Below are 25,202 nucleotides of genomic sequence, written 5' to 3'. Positions count from 1 at the left end.
TTAGGAAAAAACAGCCAACATGACCTATAGGTAGGTTTGCAAGTAGGTTCATATTTTTATAAGGAATTTTTTGGTGTCAGTATCACTTTAAAGGCAGATTTTTTCCTTGTGCAAAGACAAGTTTTAAAACTAAAGTTTTAAAAACTAGTTTTGCCATAGTAAGTTCTTGGAACATAAGATAAAGCTAAAAGCTAGAAACAGTAGCCTTATGCTCCACCTAAAGATTGACAATTGGAGGTAGCTCTTCCTTAGGCAATACTGGCCTAAAGTAAAGGGACCACAGTACTGAAGATGGATTCAGACTGTTGTGTTTCACACCCTAAACCAATTCTCCTGGAAGGGATTCAGATCACTATCTGGTAACATAAAGGTGTATCATAAACTACCAAGACATCTCTACAGTATAACTGAAGAATATTCGAGGTTTCCTAAATGACATTTAAAATGTTTATTTCTAAACTCACCACTCCAAACCTTGTGCTTTGTAGTCTGGGATCTGTCTGTGGTTTCTGTTTTTACATTTGTTCTTGCTATCATTATGAACTGTTAGCTCTGTCAGTAACTTGTAGTGACCTAACACACTGATTCCTACATTGCATCTGTTTCTCTGTGTGATATTCTGGGAGACAATTTGCTTAATAATGTTGGGAGTGTCATCCATGTCAGGGGATGGAAGCCTTGAGTTTCCACTGCAACAAGGCTCAGCACCCTGGGGGACGCTTGTGGTAAGCATTTAGATGCATAAGGGGATCGTCAGTCTAGAAGGGAAGTTCTAGTTCCTGAGTCAAAGTATGACCATTGTAGCCGTATAGTTTGGCCACTTTGTGGCAATGTGTAATAACCATTAACTGTTTATTTAACTAAATCCACAGATATTTACTCCTTTGTGGATTTACTTAAACAAACAGCATTACACAAAATTAAGCAGCACAACATGATCTATATGTCTTATACTAAAAGGGTGATTGGCTATTCAGCCACCTAAGTGGCAGATTAAATACATTTAAAAAAAATGCAGGATTAGTATTTACATTATTAAAAGTATGTATGGTACTTATACGCTTAATGCTGTGCTTTTAGGAGCATTACCCAAATTTATGTCCAATATTTGGTCAAGTTGCCCTTATGTAATAACAAGGTTGCAGGTATATAGAATTGTTGTATCAGTTATTTAACAACAGTTCCAAACCAAGGTTACAGATATACAGAGTTGTTGTCAGCTCTTTAACAACAGTTCCAAAATGTAGTAACCAGGAAAGTGTATTTCTCTGTCTTTCACAGGGTCCCTTGTAGAGAATTAAGTGTTGCATTGGTCTCCACTATTCAGAAACAAAATTACAGACTTAAAGAAAGTCACTTGTGCACCTTACTTTATGTACTCTGTTTTGCTGAAGAAATAACTTTATATTATTCACAGGGTCAGGAAGACCCAACCTAATAAGAATAGGGCTCATTTTTGGGTCCTCACCCATTAGTGGGGTAATACCTGTACTAATGCAAAAATCCCTAGAAACAATTATTACATATTAAATCTTCCAATAGATAGAGGTATGATATAACAACCATAATTGCCAGTCACTAAAGCTTGCCAGTTAAGGGATCTTTTAATAATTTGGAGCTTCACATGAAAATCTATTTTCGCCAGTGCATATTATTCAGGTGGAACTTTTATGTTTAAAAATCTGCCTCCTCCATTTCCTCCTTACTCAGGTCGCTGTAAAAAGAGAAAAAGACAGGGTGCCAGCAATCACTTCCAAATCCAGCAAAATTCTGGCTTTTCTTTGTAATACACTTTTTACTGTTTGGACAAATCAAAATCTCAAACCAAATATAGTATTTGAAAGTATATTAATGTATTATTTTATTTAAAAATTTATACAATAAATGCTCTTTAAAAGATCTGTAAACAATGATTCATTAAAAATTAATTTGAGAAGGAATGGGACAAACCAGTGAAGCAATCCTAATATAACACCTCAGTGCCAACATATCACCTAACCAGCATTTACAGTATTTCAAGTACTGGTGTTACAGTATAAGCCATCATTTTAAACAACACTATTTATATGAAATGCGTGTCAGGAAATTTCATTTTCTTGTGTTATTGGCTCTATAATTTGAGGTTTCCTGAGTTTGAAGATGAAAGGTAAAGTAAAAATTGTACATATCAAACTTTAGGCCCTGAAGCTGGTGAACATCCAGCTACTATTTACAATACATTAATTGAACATTAACAAAAATGTTAAACTCTTCCAAGGAAGTAGGTACCCCCTGCTGTTTACAGAAGGCTCTAGTTGTACATTCATTTTTCCATCTTGTGGAATGTTCTTATTTTACATTTTCAAAAGCAGACAGTTGCTGCCTTGACTGATCATTCCATAGTTATATATTTCCTTTTTTCAACATAAGGTCTGTTTTTTTAAAACTTCATTGAGTGTAAAATGTACTTTATACTAGGAGTCATATGCTTTACATAAAGCTGTGTATTGCAGTGGGCCATTTTTTGCACTTTGTACACTGCTTTTAGCCTTTCTTGTATTGCTGCACGTCGGCCTCCTTTTTCAAAGTGCTTCTCTATTGACTGAAAAAAGCCATTGGTGTTAAAAAAAAGGCAAACATTTGTATCAACAGATGAAACCCAAGAAGACACTGAAGCGTGCTACATAAGGGACAGAGGGTTACCTACATATTTATAACATGCAGAATGGCTGCATCCCTGCTAAGCAGTGTTTTGTAGTCATAGACCTTCTTGAAGAAACCAATAGCAATCTGTTTTATATTGGTTACTGGGAGGATATGCATTATTGTTGGATAATATTTTATAGGGTGAATGCTTCTAAAATTGGAATATATAGAACTGTCTATATCTGTAAAATCTTGAAAACTCCTCTAGTCTCTAATACAGTAAATCAAATCCTAGTGCAAAGAACTTTAAAAGCATCCGTCATTTTAAATGAAAAAAGCTAACTTGACTTCAAGCCCCTTGTAAGGGATTGAGAATATAAGACTTGTAGTGTAGAAGAAAATGTATTCAAAGTTTTTAAACTGCATTTAACATGCTTGTTCTGAGACTTATATCATGCTCCATTGACAATACTCTTGGTAAACAAAGTCTTGAAAATGAACAACGAAAGTACCTTTTGAATTTGGTTCCTAAGAATGTATAAAGGAGAGGATTTGTGCAGCAGTGAATATACAATAGTGTTTGGGAGATGTAAAATACATAGTGTAGAACACTTTTACAATTGTTAAATGATTCAATGGTTTCTTGAAACATAAGGATCATAGTAATATTATAGGGGATCCAACAAAGAAAGAAAAGAAAAGCAATGACAAATATGAGTTTCAGAACTTTAGCTTTCCTTCGGATATTGCATGTAGTGAGTTTTAAAGCAATTCCTATATAACAAATAACTATAATAATGATAGGGATAATAAAAAACAGAGAAAAATGCTTATAATGCCCTATTACTAGCCACCATTTGTTTTGTTCATTTTGAAAAGTTAACATTTCACATACAGTTTCACCAGTATTCATTACTTTTGTGGATGAAAGGATGACCTCTGGGAGGCTAAACAATATGCTCAGACACCAAGCAATTACACTTATGTTGACTGCATATTGGATTCTCGATCTGGAAGTAGAAGACCAAGAGTGAACAATCATTAAGTACTGATCAATTGTCATCAGCGTGAGAAAGATGACAAAACTCTGAAAACCAGAAAAGTAAAAGGCAGTTGTCAGTTTACACATCACGTTTCCAAAGATCCAAGAGGAAGAAATGTAGAAAGCTGTGAATGGAAGGGTAACTGAGAATAATACATCTGAGATAACTAGATTTAGGATAAAGATATTAGTGACTGTGTTGAACTTTTCCCACTTCAGAAGAATTATCAGGATCATCATGTTTCCAGTTATACTCAGTACAAACAATATGTAGAAAACTATTGGATAAAAGGATAAAAATGATTGCAAATCCTCCTTTTCACATAAGCTAATTAGTGATCCATCAGTATAGTCTAGTGTGTCATAATCATAGCCTTCTGTGGTCCACATCACTCTGATTAAGCCAAAAGCTTTAGGGAAAAAACTGAAAAACAAAATAAATAACAAACAATTAATCACATAAAAGAGAGTAGATACCTTGATCACCTTGAAGGAGAAGGAAAGGCTAAGTCACTGGGGGGTGCCAAAAAGTCGCATTTATACTCTACTGCACATGTGCAGGCCCCAGGCAACAGAAGAAAGAAGGAAGAGGAAACACTCTCTGCAGCTACCCCGGGCTGGTGCGGTTTTCTCCGAACAGGGGCACTAGGTAAGGTAACATTTGGCACCTCCCAGTGATTTTTACCTTTCCTGCTCCTTTAAAATGTTAGCTGTAAACATGTAAGATGAAGAAATAAAATACTAATTTCAATAGAACTCAATAACACATACAATTATATTCCATTTGTATATTAAATTAATTTTAGTACAGCGTTCTATGAATCAATGTGCTTCTTCTTGAAGGGTGAAGACACACAGAGCTAGTAGCAGCTACTTGTTGTGGCTACTAAAACAGACAATGTTGATCATTTACTGATAATTGTCTCTACACGTGTTTTAGCAGAGGCAATTATCAGTATTGTCTATGGCAGGGTATTTTCTGGAATTTTCGTGAATTTAGTAGTTGTGACAAGTAGCTGCTACTAAGTAGCTCCATGTGTCTTCTCCCTAAAAGAATATAAAGTTCACAAAAAGCACAGAAGTGACAGGACTAGTGATGAGCAAATCTGTCCTGCTTTGCCATAAAATTCGCGAAGCGGCAAGAAGATTTGCGAAATGGTGAAAAATTTGGCAAACACATTTGTCAAAGGTTTTTTTTTTTGCCCGCAGTTTTTTTTACACGTGCCCAATTTGATGCGACCATGGCTTTTTTTGTGCCACGCCCTATTTTGCTGCCACCGCGCCCAATTTGAGGCGCAACAAAATTTTTATTACGCACAGTGAAATTTCCCAGAAGTTTCACAAAACAATTCGCCAGTGCTCGAATCCATGCCTGGTGAAAAAATTTGCTCATCACTAGACAGGACTTTGAAAGAGCCTGGTTTCGTTGTGAAGAAGCCGGCTTGTTATTTAGGTTAATCTATACCTCATCAATGTGAATTCATTTTCTAATTGTGAAAATTCTATTTTAGTCCTCTCTACCCTGTTGTTCTATTGCTTATTAATTCTTTTATTCATAGTAGAGGTAGTTTATATTTACTACTATCATGACAAGTCAGAAAGCACACATGATACTGTAATGATGGGAGTTTGATACAGATATGGGATCCCTTATCCTGAAACCCATTAGCCAGAAATTGCTAAATTATAGGAAGGCCATCTTCAATAGGGACAATTTTAAGCATACAATTCAAATTTTTTTCAATGATGTATTTTTCTCTGTAATTATAAATCAGTACCCTGTACTTGATTATAGCTAAGATGCATTAATCCATATTGGTGGCAAAACTACTTTACTTGGTTTGTTTTATGTGTAAATATTCTTATTAACAGACTTAAGGTATAGTAATCCAAATTCCAGAAAGATCCCTTACTGGAAAACTCAAGGTCCCAAGCATTCTGAATAATAGATCCTAGTGCTTTGAGACTGAAATGTGACAGGTAGGCAGTATAATGCCTGATAACAGCAGCCAATTCCAGCACTGATAATGGGAGAAATACAGCTCTTTAGGGTGAAGACACTCAGGGTGATTAGCCTGAACAATTTTTAAAAACCCAGTAGCATGACTAATCACCACATCGACTAATTCCTTGCCACCTGCAGTAATTTAGCCTTTCCTTCTCCTCTAAAGGCCTCTAACCACAGAAATAACAAACATTCAGATTTAATTTGCAGGCAAAAAATGTTTCAAGAATAGAGATCTACAATGATCTTCTTCCATCAAAACTAAGAAAGCCACAAATGTTTCCTAACCACTTGCATTGTACAAATAATCCTGCAGTGATACACACATTACACTTGACATGCTGCCCTTATTTATAAACCAAAAGTGCAGTGTCACAAACTAAACATCATTTTGCATTCTAAAAGAAAAAAATCCCTTTAAAAGTATCTGTTTTGGAAATTAATGATTCTTGCTTCATTTGTGCTTTTGTGGCTGGCAGGGTTTTCCTTATTTGCTGGCAAAATGCCCATATTTAAAAACATTGATGTATTTTCAGTTTCATAAATAAAACTCTCACAATCAAAGCTCTCACATTGTTTTGGTAAACTTTGCCAACGAGAACATTCTCAGAATTTCACTAATTTAGTTTTTATAAACTGTAAGGAATGAGGCACTTTAAATATAGAAGAGATGATTATAAAGTACAATGTGGTTTTGTCTTTAAACCCTTACAATACAATATATAAACTACTGTATATGTAAAAATGTAAAAAATTTAAAAAACTTTGCCTATGGTAAGCAGATTGCTTTGCGAATAAACAGCAGCTGGGACAAAGAGACGGCAAGCTCTATTTAAATCTTCTTTTTAAATCTTCTTACATTTGTACATACAGTAGAACCCCACTTTTATGTTTTCCCAGGATGTGCTAAAAATCAACTTAAAAGGTGGAAGGAAACAAATGCTGCTTAAGTGCACTGGGCTTCGAATAATCACTATAGTTTCTGGAAAACATAACATCGGGATACAACAAGAGGGCTTCTACATTACATGTTTTTTTACTTATATGTTTTTCCAGAGTTCATAATGAAGTACTGTGTTTATTTTATCACTTCTATTTCAAAAAATCATCTTTTTACTTTTTTGAAACATATGTAAAAAAATAAACTAAACTGAACTGCAATATATTCAAAAATGTTCACATTTTTTAAAGCCAATACAATAATAAATGTATGTTCCTTATAAACAGCATGACCAGAATTGTTAACTAATACTGGGATGCTATTAAACTAATAAGGCTCTTTTACATGCAGTACGCAACTTTTGTTTCCCCCTACAGTGAGTTGCACTTTCATTAAAGATACTTGTGTCAAAATACACTTGTTGTACTTTGTACTTACATAGTTGGGTGCAGGGCCAGAACTAGGGGTAGGCAGAAGAGGCACCTGCCTAGGGCACAACAGTGAAGGGGCGCTAGGCAGGTACCTCTGTTGCCAACCCCTAGTACGGGATCTTTTGCCCCCACCACTGATTTCCTTCGGTGCCCCATCTGCACACCGTCTGGACGGTTTACGCAGGGGGAAGCAGTAGTGGGGGCGAAGTGCCAGCAGGGTAGCCTAGGGCACCTGGCTGGCTTGGCCCGCCTCTGTTTGGGTGCTGCTCTGTCATCCTGTCTTCCATTCTAATTTCAGTGCTGTTGCACTGGAGTGCTGGAGCTACTATTATCTCTTGACTAATCATCAAAAGGCACCTAAAGAATTGTCATTTTCATGCCGAACACTGTAGATGACTCCAGACAGGCTTCAAAAATATTTGCAACAATCGCAGTAGGTGCAGCGCACATTGCTTCAAGAGAATTACACGTTTGTGTCCCCCAAAGTTCTACAAAATAACGCAGCAATGTAGTGTAGGAAAAAAATGCAGCTTGCACTCAAATTGCACTTTGCACACATAAAGGAGTCCTATTTTTTTCTAATAGACTTGAAATTTGCCAGAGCAGGACTGTGTTCGGTGTTCTGAGCACTGCCTGCAAATCTCTGGGTGCCTTAGGGACTGTATGATACTCTTTGGTACTTGGGGACTTTGTGAAAGCTAACATATATGTATGAAACTTATTAGGAATACAAAGAACTGCATAATACACTTTGGCATTGCTGCTTTAGGAACAGTGTGACACAAGCACACACAAATGTAGGCATAATAACAATAATATAGAAAAACATATATAGACTGTACACACTCAGCCTTGAACACAACATTAGTTTGGTTACGCAATGTAAAAAACAAATCAACAATGAAACTGTCAGATATGTTGAGGCTTTTGTGGTGTATTTGCAACATGCATCATTGCTTAGTCTGGTCTCTACATTGCAAAGCCTCACTGCCTAGTTTGCACTGGTTGGTTAGCATAAAGGTTAAGATAACTTCTGCTTCTTCTACAGACTTAAGTATCCATACAAGGGCAGACTTAAGCTGTCAATTTGGCCCCTTCACACCAAGTCAGCAGCTTATATGGCAGTGTATGGGGTCAACTAACTGGTCTGTCCGAATGATATCTGGCCGAAAATCTGCCAGATATCAGTTGTGCAGGTTTGAAAAACTATGTCAAAAGGGAAGCACTTTGGCAATGCTTCCTTTATTTCCATAGATTCATAATAATTATTTAAAAAATCTCTGTAATCACAAGAAACAAATCACAAACAAAACCATGCAAAAATGACATGTAGGGAAGCAAAATGTATCTACATTTACACAACGCAGGTCCTGCTAATAGGAGGGGGGGGCTCAAAAAAGCACAGTGGCTTGTCTAAAAGAGAGAGCACCACAGTTGGATTGATGCTGACCCAAAAGACCTAATGTACAACAAATTTCTATCTTTGTTAACAATTTGTGCTTAAATGAATTACCTATCTTTTATTTGTCCCAAATGCTACTGGGAACAAACTGTAATATAGTTATGTGTTATAACTGGGACTATATGCTCTAGACCATAATCCAATGCAAAGAATAAGAGGTTATTTTTTATAGATTTTAGTCTATTCAGAATAATGAAATACAGTTTGGTAACTAAGTGAACTACAGTAAGTAAGTATCAAGGCATACACTAATTCTAGGAGTTATGAGCACTAACTATAAGAAATCAGTATCAGGATATGCAGCCCAGTCCTACAATTGCAGAGGTAATATTGTTCTTGTTTAGTTTTTTAAATTGCTGCACAATTTTATTTGTAAAAAACATGTCTGCAACACTGTATATCAACGAGTTTAGCTGAAGAGAAGTAACCCAGAAGTCAAAATGGGTAGTCCTGTGCTCCCCCAAGGAGTTAGAGAGGTACTCAGCAGGAAATGGAAGACAAAGACATTTCATTTTCCAATAAAGAAAGGGTAGGTAGGCTGCTTCTCCCACTTAGTTCAGGCCTGCCTAAGGGTTGGTGAGATCATTAGGTTTTAAGGACCTGCACAAACTGAAAAAAATTGCTAGGTTCCATACACACACAGACTATTGCACCTGTGTGGCTTTTTATATGCATATTTATTGTAAAATCAACATTTTGTTTCTGTGTCAGAATGCAACATTAAACTGTTGAAACACCCTAAACTGTTACACTTACAGGTGGTGTTACAGTGAAATAAATTCAATTTTAAATCTTTACTGCTTCTTCTAACATAATACACTGCTATAGTGATATGTAGAATTTCGGCTATTAAGCAAAAAAGGATTGTGGTTTTCTGAGAAAAAGTTAGTCACCAGTGATAGGAAATGTAGCAAGATGTTTAACCACACAGGGGGTCTGTAGGTTTTTTTCTAATTAAACTCTGCTTTGTGAAATATTACACAATATTGTAATGCAATAATATGTTACATTTTAATGATACTGTCCCTTTTAGAAAAATGCATGTAGTGGCTAGTGATGAACGAATGTCCCGTTTTGCGACTTTTTTGAAGCGCAGACTTTTTCGACATGTGCGACAATTTTTGACATGACCGCAACAATGTTTGACAGCCTGCATTATTTTTGCTGCAACATTTTTTGATGCAACCGCACATTTTCCATGGCAAAATTTTGCGCCTGTTGCAAGAAAATATTTGGCAATGGCTAAAAGTAGAATTCTCCCCATGGCACATGGGCTGGCAACAAATCCCTTTATCAGAGTAAATGCTACAGATCAAGGGTGTTTCTAGTTCTAATGCCCCCTGAGGAGGCTTTCGCGGTGGGGGACAGAGAGCCATTCCATAGTACTAGCATGGCATTTTGGCAAAAGATGAAACATGCTCCTAGGGATGTTCAAGGGTAACGAGCTTTAATATGACATCCAACTACTCCTAAATCACATTTTTGCCAACTGACCAATGAGATTGTGCCATTCCATAGTATCAGATAACTTTTCAGCAGAGCTCTGATGCAAAGTAGAAATCATATATATTGGGTTTTTTAAGGGTGCTTAGTTTGGTTATGTTGCCTATTGCCAAATAGCATATGCTGGGTATATGCCAACCTACCTATTAGTATTGTGGAATTACATAGCATTGGATAATTTCTCAGCAGTGTAAACAGTTGTGGTTTTTTTTTAAAGGTGATGAGCTTTAATTGGTCTCTGTTTACTCCAAAATAACATGCCTGATGTCTGCACCACTCCATTGCATTGAAAAACCCGCTGCAGCTGAAAAACAATATATGAAGGGGTTTTAAAGGGTACTGGGCTTGGTTATGCATTCTATTTGCCTGCAAACCTTATTGGTCAGCAAATGCCAGGTACATGTCCACCTACCTCTTTGACTAATGGCATTGCAGCATTTGATAGCACTGGAAAAATCCCGGCAATTCAAATGTTTAAATATTATATTATTTTAAAGATGTGACACTGAGATATATGATATATTTACATATATGTACCTGTATGTTCTCTTTAAAACCGTGGTTGATTTTTCTTTTGACATAGCACATTAATGAACATGAGATTAGCGTTTTGCATAATTGCTATGGTGTTGACAACAGAGCAGGAAATTTAAAATCATGTAATGAAGACTGTCAGGTATTGTGGTTTTGGTGGTCCAGCTGCACTATTGTGAGTGAACTCAGCATGACAGATCTGCATTACCCAATTATCTTCAAGTGGGAGCTGTTTTTTTATCAGAAATGAACTTTAGCAACAACTGCAACTTCTTCACACCTCTGCCACATGTATTTTCCTTCTTATTGCCCAATTCTGAGCTCAAAGTGCTACATGTGCACAAGCTGGAGCTATACACATATTGTCCTCAGGTAGCAGATTACATATATTTTTAACATGTTAATCTAACTGCAAAATTCAAAAATGGTATATGATCTCAGCATGATAATACCTTATAGACCTACATCCATCCAGAGTTGTGAAGATATTTGAAAGCTTGTTAATGGGCATATTCGGAATAATGCATTGTTGAGGAATGTGGTATTTTAAAATCTGTATAATTTCATAGGAAACAGATCTTGGTAAAACACTTACTAGATAAGCATTAAGCATGACAGCAGTGCTGGATAAAAACTTTGGCCAGGCCTCATCATAAAATACAAAATACCAATTGACGCATGTGTACTATTTCCAGCGCTGTCTCTATATTCAAATCCAACCAATGATGCGTTTTTAACAAAATAAAATTATCTCAGGCTGCTCAGCCCTTCTAAGGCACAAGACCACCAGATGCTAAAACAGCAAACAAAAAAAAACAAGTGACCAGCGCCAATAGTATGGTTTATAAAAACATGTAAAAATGTTTTTATTTATTAAAACCCTGCTCCCTTGAGTAACCCTATAAAAACATATCAGGCAAGTAGCCTTTTCCCAGTGTGCAGGTAATAGTCTGAAAATTGAGAATGGGAAGGCCATCTCTCATAGATTCCATTTTAATAAAATATTTCTAATTTTTTAAAAATAATTTCCTTTTTCTCTGTAATAATTCAACAGTACTTGACCCCAACTAAGATATAATTCATCCTTTTTGGAGGTATAATAAAATAATCCAGTTGGGATTATTTAATGTTTATCCCTTTCACCGGTAATTTGCAGTACTTTTATTGCCAGACAGCTTTTGGATGTTTAAAATGTTTTGAAATATTGCTTCAAAGCTTTCCTTTCAGTCTATAGCAACCTATCTCCTATTAAACCATATTAAACTTGTATGTGGCATGTAGGGCCCCAATGTGAATATACCCCCATATAATCAACAATTTCTGTCATTTCAGCTCCTGCAAAATCATTTACATCATTTTATGTGGGATGAAGCTACAAAAACGTATGCTCCCAGAAAGCCATATAATTTCAGAAAGTACACATTCCCCCAAATCTAAAATGGGTACACATATCTTTCTACTTCAAAGTACCAAGATATTAGCTACCAAGATAAAACATACTAAATATATACCCCAGGGGCCCACTGAACAGTTTGACACCCAATGTGTATAGGTTTACCTAACTATGTGATATTTAGGGGCCCAAAGAGGACACACTCCATATGATCTATCATTTCTGTCATTACAGCTCCTGCAAAATCAAAACATTTACATCATTTTATGCAGGACAAAACTACATAAAAAGTACACTCACCCCAGAAAGCCATATACCGTACTTTCAGAAAGTACACATTCCCCCAAATCCAAAATGGGTACGCATGTATTTCTACTCTGCAGCATCTTTCTACTCTGCAGCATCTTATCTCCTAAATATCATTAGGTACAAAGATGAAGCTTCCTAAATATGAATGTCCACTCAACAGTTTTATGCTCAGTGGAATAAAGCTACAAAAATTATGCTCACCCTAGAAAGTACACTTACCCCCAAATGCAAAATGGATTTACATGTCTTTCTACTCCAAAGTACCAAACCGTCATACTATCCTAAAGTTTTCAATTTTGAAGACAGAGCTTCCATTTTGCACCATCTTATCTCCCACACACCCTTATGTACCAAAATAAAACATGCTAAATATGAAAGCCAGGGGTCCACTAAACAGTTTCATACCCAATATGTGTAGGTTTACCAAAGTATGTGGCATTTAGGGGTGAACATACTCCTGTCATTTCAGCTCCTGCAAAATCAACGCATCGACAGCATTTTATGTGGGATAAACCTACAAAAAAAGTATGTTCATTCTAGAAAGCCATATATTTTTGGAAAGCACACATTCCCCTGAATTCAAAATGGGTACATGTGTATTTCTACTCCAAAATACCAAGCCGCAAAGTTTCCCTAAATGCGGTGATTTTGGTTACATTTACAAAAATTACCTCAAAACTTCCAGCATATTGTCTTTTGTAGGTCATTAGGTATATATGGCAGGTAGCCATATAAAACATGCTAAATATGAACCCCGGAGGTCTACTGAACAGGTTTATCACAAGGACATGGCACTTAGAGTAACCAAAATATACCTTGTGCACACTAATTTCATGACTTTACATTAACCTAATTCATAAACCCTTGGGCAGTATTATGTGGGATAAAAGCTGCAAAAAAGTGTGACCCCTGAAAACCATATTCAGACAAATGCAAAATGGCTAAATATTTCTTTCTACCCAAAACTACCAAACAGGAAAGCTTTCCTAAATTTAGCTGTTGCAATTGTGATATGTATGTGCTCCAAATGAAAATCACCTAAAAATGTTGCAATTTACCGCATTTATCTCATAATTTCTTACATACAAAGGCAAATCACCCCAAATATTAACCTCAGAGGTCTACTGAACAGTTTGATGCCCTGAACCAGTCAACACAGAATTTTCTCCCTGGCTGATACATTAGTTAGCTTCAAGAAGGGGTTGGATGGCTTTTTAGCAAGTGAGGGAATACAGGGTTATTGGAGATAGCTCTTAGTACAAGTTGATCCAGGATCAGGTCCAAATGCCATCTTGGAATCAGGAAGGATTTTTTTCCCCTCTGCGGCAAATTAGAGAGGCTTCAGATGGTTTTTTTTGCCTTCCTCTGGATCAACTAGTAGTTAGGCAGGTTATATATAGGCATTATGGTTGAACTTGATGGATGTGATCAACCTAACTTACTATGTTACTATAAACTATATTTTGAGAATTTTCTCACCTGCCAACTCTGGTTACCCTTGACAGGGTATGTGCTGTAAGACCCCCCTAACTGTAAAACCCAGAAAACCATACATTTTTGAAAAGTACACATTCTAATTAATTCAAAATAGGTAAAGACATCTTTCTACAACCAAAACTACCAAACTGCAAAGCAATGCTACAGACAGAGCAGGAACAATAATGCAGGGATAAAATGCAATAAAACCACAAAAATTATGCAAATCAATGAAATAACAAAACAAGTAAAACAACAGCGTAATTAGTGGTCAAAATACCTGATCCAATAGTCACACTGCCAAAATAAATAACTTTTAGGGGAAAAACAAAAGACAGCAGGGTAAAATGAATAAGTGAAAAAAGTGTTTGTGAATGTTTGTATATAAATGTGTGTACACATCTAAAAGTTGTGTGACAAGTGTATAAGTGTGTATAATAGTGTCTATAAGTGTGCAAAATGGAAAAAGGCAAAAAAAAACTATATTTTACCAAATAATGCAAATAAATGCCACCAACCTATGCTGGAGTAGGACAAAAGTGATGGTTTCTGCTGCTTGGAGGTCATTCCTGGGATGATCGCATCACAGGACCAACATGACAGCCCCCCTAGCTCATTGTCCAGGGGGTTGTCATTGCTCCTGAGAGAAACCTATGTCTGCCGACAGAGGTATGTGCTTGGCAGTTAAAAGGTTAAATGATTTTTTAGTAGACAATGTATGAAGATCCAGATTACAGAAAGACCCCTTATCCAGAAAACCACAGGTCCTGAGTGTTCTGGATTACAGGTCCCACTCCTGTATTTCAAAATGAAGTGTTGCACCATTAAGCATAGGCGGAGGATGAATATTTGGTTTGGGGAGGTTAAAGATGGGCCATACATAGACTGACCTAAAGCTAATGTGAGACTTAGTGGATTCGCTGCTGGTGTAGAAAATTAACCTCCCAACTACCTCTTGCCATTCCCACTGACTTCCAAGGATTCTGTACAAAAGTGTGGGGAGGGAGTGCTTTTTTTTACCCTAAATTGCTTAGGATGTAAAAGTATTCATACGTGCACTTCTGTGAGGGGAATTGCAAACATTTGTGTTTGTGATCAGTTAGCTTAAATGGGTAGTTCGCCTTTGAATTCACTTTTATTTTTAATGGTTTTTCAGTTATTTAGCTTTTTATTCAGCAGCTCTCCATTTGGTAATTTAGCAGCTATCTGGTTGCTAGGGTCTTATTTACCCTAGCAACCAGGTAGTGGTTTAAACAAGAGATGGGAATATGAATAGTTAAGATGAGAATGATAAAACTGTAGCCTCACAGAGCAATAATTTTTGGCCCCCATTTGAAATCTGGAAAGAGGCAGAAGAGAAAGGCAAATTATTCAAAAAATTAATTAGGAAGACTAATTGCAAAGTTGCTAGGAATAGGCCATTTTATAACATACTAAAAGTTAACTTAAAAGTGAACCACCCTTTTAGATGTGTTCACATTAGTTTTATAGTAAGAAAGGCAGTGGGTACTGACACCCCAGGCACATTATATACAGTGAGACGCAGTCTGTATTTACAAAACCAGCACATTATATACAGTGAGACGCAGTCTATATTTACAAAACCAGCACATTATATACAGTGAGAAGCAGTGTGTATTTACAAAACCAGCACATTATTTGCAGTGAGAAGCAGTGGGTACTGATGGCAGATATTCAGGCCCTGGCACTATAACACTGGCATGGATACACAACATTGGCCCCACTGTAACAAACTAGAAATGAACAAAACAATGTAAAAAAAAATAAAAAAATAGTAAGTGCAAAAAACAACACAACAAATATATAAAATACAATGAGCCTTTTCAGGGGGAAAGAGTTAACTTACCCTCCATCTGTTAGGGTAGGGGATAGATTATATATTATTATAGATGTCAGGTCAGGCAAAAAACAATTTAATGTCAGCTAGGGATTCAGCCTTTAGAACTGTATAGTACCTGTGGGAGTGGGATGAAAACTGCAGCAAAAGTTGAGAGTTGGTTCTCAGGTAAAGTTACAGCTGCAGATTCTTCTTTTCAGTCTTCATTTCTGCACTGCCTTCAGTTTGTAATATCTCCCGAGCCCTGACTGCATCCGTGCTTTGATTGGTCAATTTTACTGTCTGTCAAAAGATTTCCAGGACAGTGCAGAAATGGAGTGAGTTTTTTTTTTTTGTTTTGTGTTTTTTTTTTAATGTACCAAGCAGGTTTGGGGAGGGGTGGACTCCCCTAGCCTTATTGAAAATCTGCCTATGGAATTAAGAATGCTATTGATCGACTGAGAGGGGTATTTAATGAACATTTCAAAAGGTGTAGGGGATGTAGAAAAGTAAGAAAATGCCTTGCCTCATATCAAATTTCATTTCATTACATATATATAAATAATATCATAAATTTAACCATAAATTCATAGCATACTTAAAATTAATTTAAGGACGAATGCTCCAAATCTTCCCTGCATCTGGAAACCCCCCTTTTTTTTACATGAGTTGATTAAATAGAGCTTATGCTAAACATATTTTTCCTATTATTTAATTAACATAAAATCAATAGTTTTTGTTATTTCTTGAGCTACAAGGGGAACTTGAAGCTACTTCATATTTGGTTATTTCAAGGGAGATAATTAGATTCCCAGCGCATAGATACCCCCCCCCACATAATGAATTCTACTGACAAAACATTCACAGGATCCAATTGCAAAATGTAACTACAATACACACACACTGATCCAGTTATTTAGTTACCTTGTAGAGTACTTTTCTACTTCCCAATTGGTGCTTAATATCTGAAATGGAAACGAAACCCATTAATAATTGGACTCCAATATATGTGAGCATGTGAGGGCCTATGGGTTTAGGGGGATGGCCCTCAGTTAAATAAATATATATATATATATATATATATATATATATATATATATACAGTGTATATAGCAGAGATGTAGAAATCACTCACAGCAATGAGTATATAAACAGTCTGTTTGTTCAATCATCGCATCTACGCGTTTCGACCCCCTCAGGATCGTCATCAGGATAGGGAAAGGAAGTGAAGTGCATACATAAATACAAAAGTGAACCAATCAGTGCTCACAATCAATTAACAAGCTCAATGCCAGGGTCTGAAAGTATTGTATCAATTTGAGTGAAAAGTCACTATTAAAACACCCACTCTCTCATAACACCATTTATGGGACATCTAGCCACACATCATAAATACATTTAGAATTTATAAATTACATCAGTAACACAGATTAACACATGTTTTTTTAAGGCACAATCATCAATATTATCAACATGGATATTGGGGCTAATAGAGGGTGGGGATAACCTCCCTAAAAGAGTCAATGTGCACCCATAAATAAGGGTCAAATAAGTAAAGTAATGCATGTGTAAATAAATATGTGAGCTAAAAAATTAAAAACATCAACGATATTAAAACAAGGGAGTCATTTCATCCAAAATTCAATAGCAACATGATCAGGCATAATAAAAAGCAATAAGAAGCAATTATAGTTGGTAAATTACATAGAACTTCAATGGTGATCCTGGTAAATTCATAAAAACCAAGAAAGCGAGAGCATTTCATTAAGTCCACGAGGGCCAATGGTATCCAACCTTCAAATACATTGAGCCTCCCTTTGTAGCAGTAGTTTAGAGCGATCACCACCACGCAATAAAGGGGGAATATGATCAATCAAAATAGCCCTTAGCATAGGCAACGAATATTTCTGTTGTGTAAAATGCCTCGCAAGTGGAATATCAGATTCACCAGTGGCCAAAGCCGCACGGATCACTGATCTGTGATTGTTCATTGGTGTGCGGAAAGATGTAACACATTTTCCTATATAGTATAGGCCACACGGGCACATTATGCAATAAATGGCATGATCCGAAGTACAAGTCAATCTATGTCGTATCACAAACTTTTTCCCAGTGTGGGGGTGAGCAAATGTAGTGCCTGTGATTAAACAACCGCACGTTTTGCAACCACCACATTTAAAACATACTGGTTTACCAGGTCTCAGCGATGTTATCTAATTAGGGAAAAATGTATTTGACTTCCTCAATAGTTCATTACTATCTCACAATCTTTTTCTCAGATTGTACAAAGAGTAAAGAATAGTAATGGACTATTGAGGAAATCAAAAATCAAAAATTTTTCTCTAATTTGACAAAATCAAAAAGGGATGCGATTAACTCTTTACGTAATGATAAACAACTTATAGTGCGCCCTGCCGATAAAGGTGGAGCGGTTGTACTTTTGGATTTAACTTATTACAGACAAGAGTTGTTGCAACAGCTTTCTGATACTAATGTGTATGATAGGTTACCTGGGGACCCTACTGGTGAATTTAAGCAAAAATTAGATATGGAACTGGAACTGGCCTTGGCAGCCGGCTGGATTAGTCAGGATTGTTGTGATTTTCTTACTACCAGATTCCCTAAGTGTCCAATTATATACACTCTTCCAAAGGTATATAAAAATTTGTCTGCCCCTCCTGGCCATCCTATTATATCAGCCAGAGGCTCTCTTTTTTCAAATGTAGCCATATTTTTGGATAGCTTTTTGCAGCCACAATGTGCCCGGATGAGATCTTATGTTGCTGATACAGCATCTTTATTGAATATCTTGAAACAAGTTGGTCCCCTTCCAGAGGACATAATATTTGTCACCGTGGATGGATGTAATCTATACACCATTATACCTTTAAGTGAGGGGATTGTTGCTTGCGAAAAAGCACTCATTTAGGGACATAAAGAGGCCCCACCAGTTGAGTTTCTGTGTTGCCTGCTGCGTTTAGTTCTGACCTGTAAATTATTTCAGGTTTGAACAGACTTTTTGTTTACAGAAGACTGGCATGGCAATGGGCTCTAATGTGGCCCCTTCATACGCCAATTTATATATGGACTCATTGGAGTCTGAATTCATTTATCCTCACTATATGGACAACTTATTGCTATACTGTAGATACATTGATGATTGACAACATTGGAGTCAAAGCGTTCGTCTCAATGCCCTTCCTACTCCGGTAAAATTTACTTTGAATTATGCTAAAGACACAATTGATTTTTTGGATGTTAGGATTTTTCGTACACCTATGGGAGTGGGTACCACTTTGTACCGCAAAGATACAGATCGAAACACAGTACTACATATCCATAGCTTTCATCCTCCATCTGTGATTTAGTCTATTCCTTACCTGCAATTCCTGAGAGTGTTTAGGACTAATACCGACTTTGCAACTGTCTGGAAAGTGGCTGAGACCTGGTAAACCGGGATGTTTTAAATGTGGTGGTTGCAAAACGTGCAGTTTACCAACTATAATTGCTTCTTATTGCTTTTTATTATGCCCGATCATGTTGCTATTAAATTTTGGATGAAATGACCCTTGTTTTGATATTGTTGATGTTTTTAATTTTTTAAATTTTTAGCTCACATAATTATTTACACATGCATTACTTTACTTATTTGATCCGTATGTATGGGCTCACATTGACACTTTCACCCTGATATATAGTACTATACTTCTCTCTAACCTTCCCATAATTGGAGATGATTGGAGTATTTTTATCTTTCACTATCAGGTTATCTCCACCCTCTATTAGCCCCAATATCCATGTTGATAATATTGATGATTGTGCCTTAAAATATCATGTGTTAATCTGTGTTACTGATGTAATTTTTGAATTTATTTATGATGTGTGGCTAAATGTCCCATAAATGGTGTTATAAGAGAGTGGGTGTTTTAATAGTTACTTTTCACTCAAATTGATACAATACTTTCAGACACTGGCATTGAGCTTGTTAATTGAGCATTGATTGGTTCACTTTTGTATTTATGTATGCACTTCACTTCCTTTCCCTATCCTGATGACGATGGGGGTCGAAACGCGTAGATGCGATGATTGATTAAATGGACTGTTTATATACCCATTGCCGTGAGTGATTTCTACATCTCTGCTTTGTATTTTGGGTCAGCGCCCGGCCAATGTCTATAGAGTGGTGAGTGACGATTTTCTGCAGACTATATATATATATATGTAAAAAATGCTGATGCACACCAGGAAAATTTTATCAAAAAAAAGATACTTAGTTTATTTAGATCGACGTTTCAGTCCTCACCCGGGACCTTTATCAAGATGAAGGTCCCGGGTGAGGAACGAAACGTCGATCTAAATAAACTAAGTATCTTTTTTTTGATAAAATTTTCCTGGTGTGCATCAGCATTTTTTACATATTTGCATTGTTTATCTGATTTGCACCCAGGTTGTTATCCCTATAAGTGTGTGCCTCAGCCTTTTTCTATATATATATATATATATATATATATATATATATATATAGTCTTGTAAAGAATTGGTACTCACCAGTATCGGGGCAATGGCTGGGTGCTGACAAAAGTAATGCATCAAAGAGTAGAAAGCACTCACAGCTATAGCATCAATCAAGTCAGTGATTTATTTCAGCATACCATGATGGTATGCTGAAATAAATCACTGACTTGATTGATGCTATAGCTGTGAGTGCTTTCTACTGTTGAGTTTGAGATATATATATATATATAAAGGATAGATGGATGCCGCACTCACAGGTCTTAGTGTAAAATAAAGAAAAATTTATTATGTCATACTAACGTTTCAGCTGATTCCACAGCCTTTCTCAAAGTGAACAATGAACACAGCAAACCCACTCATAAACCCAAATTTGGTGCCAAAACACAGTTAATGACGTCATAGATAGTGTGATTAGTGAATCCCCACCCCTAATGTGCAACATATATCAAGATACAGAGAGACATACAATAAAACATAACTAAAGATATAAAAAAGAAGAGTTAAACAGAACTTAAGTAAAAGAAATAAAACTTAGAGTGTAAGAAAGAGACACCACCTGCTATAGCTGAACTGCAACTCCCACTCTCTCAACACGCAGAAGGGTTAAGTGAATTTAGCGCTAGGTAAGTGGCGCTGGCCAGGACCTCAATAGGGGATCTTACTAGGTGTGCACAAATTCATCTACCCGAAGTGCCGGAACCATCCCTTAGCTTGGTGACTAAACCGTTAGTCTGTCGGCTGCAGGAGTCGATCGTGCACGGGTAACCATAGCAACACTCGTGCAGTAACGCTCTGTGCAAGCCGCCCCAAATGGTATGTTCGGCCAAAAAGCGATCTGTATGGAGATAGCGCTATGTTCCATGTTGGAGAGAGCTTTATGAGGAGTGCCAGGGTCCCGTGTGTCAGTTACGATCTTACCACCTATTGGGTGGCTTAGCCAACATATGATCGTAAGACCCGCTGTGGGTTAATTCCTTCATGGATAGTAGTGTGCACTGTGCTCCGTACAAGCTGCCATTACTCATAGCTGCATATACGGTGCCCATCGATAGCCACAATACAGGCTGTCATTCATCATAACTGTCTATATGGGGCATTTCGATCGCCACAATCCATCACAGACATTATTAACACGGCCCTAATAAATTTATCATCAATAGCACCAGTAAGTGTCCGCAACTCCATGGGTATGGCACATAATAGGTCCGGCAGTTATAGGGCATTAGGATAGGGGGGTACATTGTTATTACATATTATGGTGTTAACGTGGACGTGTATGTTGAGAATGTTTGTTGCCTACAGTTCAGGTGGATTCAAGAGAGAACAGAAGAACACTAAGAAGATACAAAAGACCTAGAGATAAGATACATCAAATAATGTTACTGTGTATTATATTTAGTATTTTCAACATTGTAACACATATAGTTATTCCACAGACTAGGACAAAGCTTTTCTTGTTATTGTAGCTCTTTCTTATGTATGCTCTAACAAGGGACATAAAGTATACAAAATAAAATGAAATAAACAATATTTCTCAAAAAAACACCTCTTAGGTTTGATGCGGGGCTTATTCAAAAATCAATAGGAGAAACAAGATGGTTCATAATTGACTGCAGAGGAATTAGTAAACATATCAGTTTGTGTAGAATTGTTGTCAATAAAAATCATAAATAAAAGGCTGAATAGGAAACCAATTCATTGAGTCCGTTGGGGCTGATGGTATTTAATCTGTGAATCCATTTCAATTCCCTTCGAAGAAGAAATCTCATCACTGCTGTTGCTGAAAGGCTACTAAATCAGTCACATAAGATGACAGTAAATTTAGCATACTATATCATGTTACTCAATATCTGAGTAAATTGAAAAGAAAGGGGGGGCTGTATATTAGGCATGTATCCAATCCCATATAAAGAAAGACATTGAAGTGGGATTTGAAGCTTCTCTATGTTTGGTTACTTGCAAAGTAGATATTTAGATTTGCAGCTTCTCTTGCATAAAAAAAATGTCTGCTGTGCACTGGTAATCTAATAATCTACCTTTAAATTAACCAAGCATGGTGTGGCTTCAGGGACCATGTTTGTCTGTTTAGCTCAGAAATAGCAAAAGCAAAAAGAGAGATGCTAGCAATAAGTTGGTATAAATTGGAACACAAGTCGGCAGAGCAAAGGAGGGCGGCACACTGCTTTAACTCAAAGATCATCTCAATACATTATAAACTTGAAATAAAGCAAAATGATTATTTTAAGATGATGAAACACTGCAGCACACAATACAATTGATGTGGTTGTAGGTTAGCTGACTAAAATCTTGCATTATGTTTCAATAACTCACTCTAACTATGTAAGAAATTTGAATCTGTGCTTTAACTTCAAATTCCCTTGTGGAGCCAACATTCTAACACAACCATAAGTATAATCTTCTCTTGGGACCTTTTATATTAGAAAATGGTTTTCCACAAAATCTGTGGACATAAAGTTAGACAAGACAGTTGGGCCAGGATTGGTCAAAAGACCTCCATACTAAAGCATGGTTGCAGCTAATAAATAAGGAGGTAGGTTAAGTACTGATGCTAGCTACAAGCAGAATGGATACTGAATCAGGCTTGCTGGATACTCTTTGGGAAATAAAAAGGCTGTAGGGAGAGCAGGATACATAACAGGACCGATGCAGGGCAATGGAATAAGGCAGGCCAGAACAGGTAGCTGGCAGGCACAATGGAACTCACACATACAGACAGGACTAAGTTCTGAGAATCAAACACAGGCTACAAAGGGCTTAAAGGAACAGTAATAAAAATGAAAGTGTATAAAAGTAATAACAATATATAATAATAATATAATGCTGTTGCCCTGCACTGGTACAACGGGTATATTTGCTTTAGATACATTACTATAGTTTAATAAACAAAGCTGCTGTGTAGGGCAGCCATTCAAATGAGAAAAGGCACAGGTTACATAGCAGATAACAGATACAACACCATTGTATAGTACAGAACTTATCTGTTATCTGCTTTGTAACATGTGCCTTTTCTCCTTTTTTCCAGCTTAAATGGCTGCCTCGATGCCTACATAGCAGCTTTTTTATATAAACTATAAAAGTGTTTCTGCATAATGCAAATGTTTTTGTATTAATGTGCAACACTGTAATGCATGTGCGAGGTGGAGGGGAGCACTTTTAGTCCTTTATCATTTCTGCATTAGGTTGGTACATCCAGTATGTACAGTATGTAATGATAATAAAAAGTGTTCTAAAAAGAATATATTGCTGTATGCTGTGTATTGTAGATATCACACATGTCATATATCATAATTTCAAACAGTGGTTATTATAAGCACCATATTCAGGGCCATCTGATTTCATGTCTTCATTTAGAAAAGTTCAATAAACTTTAGTTGTTTTTTTTTATATGTCTTTAAATATAAATTAGAAATGACTTATATGCTGAATATAAAGGAAAATAATTATCCTACCTGTATTACCACATTCTCTTCCTTACATTTGCCAATGGCAGTTTGCTAGTTCGTATTCTTGGGATGTTTTCTAAAGTGTGAAGTAAAAATTGTGAGACAGTTTCTTAAATGCACTGTCAAGGCAGGAAAAATTGTCTCATATATTTCTTTGGGAGGGCATTTCAGATAACTGATTTTCTTTATTTTAAACATGCAGTATCAGTAGTTTCACTTCTCTGTCAAAACTGCCTTTGCAGTATGTTTTACTTATTACCCCTATTTTTTAAATAGAAGATATTAGGGGTCCATCTACTACCTCGTGGGCAGCGTGCAAAGTGCAAAAAACGGGCAAATTACAAATTTGCCACAGGCCTCTGCGCTCATTTTCTACCCCCTTGAATAGAGTGATTGCACCCTTAGTGCTCTTGCATTTCTGCCTGGTCTAATATTAATTGACTCCTATTGTATTTCTCTTTATGTTGTATGCAGAGTTTCAAAACCCCCCAAAGCAGTAAATGGGGAGTGACATAGTTGATGGCAAATATTGACACGCAGGTGGGCAGCAACACAGACGATATTCTTTTTATGCCACTTTACTTCTCCAACAGAACAGTTAAAGCACAGCTCAACAGAAGCTTAATAAAAAAAATAGATAAAACAGTTTTTAAACAGTTCCCCTGTAAATCAATAAATTAACATTTAGCATAATGGTGAAATTAGGAGACAATTAGCAGTTGGTCTTCATTTTGATTGTTTGTGGTTTTTGGAATGGTAAGCAATTCAAAGTAATAAAACATCCTAGCCCCATGTAGCATTTTTGGGCAGGTTCATTGACCCCCAACAGCAAGAAAGTATTGTAAACTGTCAGCTGAAAAGACCCAAAAGAGGAAACTAACCACCATTCCTGTCAGGATCACTCGGGATTCAAATACTGGTTGATGTGTTTCTGGCAACATGCATTTGCCTCCTGAGCCACTGGAGGTGTTCTGGGCTGGTTCTGACCAATTCTTTTGTCACACTTCTGGTATTCTGTCTGCTCCCTTTCCTCCACCCACCTCGCTATCCTCATGTCTTTCCCATCTTGTAATCATGACCCTTTATAAGCCTGTCCCTGACCATTGCACCTTGCTTGGTCATTAAGCTGTTCTGTGTCCTGTTCCTGCTCTCTGCCCTGTTCCAGTTCTCAAGTGCCCTTCCTTGTCCTGTTCTCTGATTCCCTGGTTCTGACCCTTCGCCTACATTTGATTGCTGCTAGCCCTTACCTTCAGCCTGATTTTGGATTGTGTCTCTGCCTGCCATTTTCGACTATTCAAGTCTGTATATCCATAGTGTGCACTGTTACTTGTTTTCACTTCACTACGTTTATTAACCTATTTCCTGCCAACCACGTAAGAGATACGTCGTGGAAGAAAAAGGCTTTAACTGCCAACGACGTGTCTCATACGTCGTTGGCAGATAAAGGCTGCTCTCTGCAGTGGCGGCATGTGCAGCCGCTGCAGAGAGTTTCTAGTGATGACAGCCCCCTGGGCAACGAGCCAGGGGGGCTGTCAGGTTGCATCACGTCTGCTGCTTCCTGCTTCCCCCCAGCGCGCCACCCATTCCTGCAGCGTGGAGGACACAGCCAAGCAATCGGTGCTTCAGGACAGGTAAGGTGTTTCTTTTCTTTCACTTACACACACAC

At 37.0% G+C, this 25,202-nt stretch overlaps 1 protein-coding gene across 1 annotated transcript; it reads right to left on the bottom strand.

Annotated features, from left to right (window-relative positions):
* Positions 1–1,837: 1,837 nt before the first annotated feature.
* On the bottom strand, positions 1,838–23,649 carry LOC100491716 (C-C chemokine receptor type 3). The gene is made up of 3 exons (XM_018094868.2): positions 23,543–23,649; positions 16,482–16,522; positions 1,838–4,091 (listed from the first exon to the last, which is right to left on the bottom strand). Exon 3 carries the CDS (start codon positions 4,055–4,057, stop codon positions 3,041–3,043), a length of 1,017 nt encoding a protein of 338 aa, XP_017950357.1. The 5' UTR covers positions 4,058–4,091; positions 16,482–16,522; positions 23,543–23,649; the 3' UTR covers positions 1,838–3,040.
* Positions 23,650–25,202: the final 1,553 nt, after the last annotated feature.

The sequence above is a fragment of the Xenopus tropicalis genome, chromosome 6 (genome assembly GCF_000004195.4).
Source record: "Xenopus tropicalis strain Nigerian chromosome 6, UCB_Xtro_10.0, whole genome shotgun sequence".
NCBI classification, from domain to species: domain Eukaryota; kingdom Metazoa; phylum Chordata; class Amphibia; order Anura; family Pipidae; genus Xenopus; species Xenopus tropicalis.
Note: the sequence above shows the minus strand (reverse complement) of the source record. Positions and strands in the feature narration are given on the sequence as shown.

Bases quoted from the DNA above. Each gene is read 5' to 3' on its own strand.
- LOC100491716 (XM_018094868.2), bottom strand. From the start codon at position 4,057: ATGTGGACCACAGAAGGCTATGATTATGACACACTAGACTATACTGAT.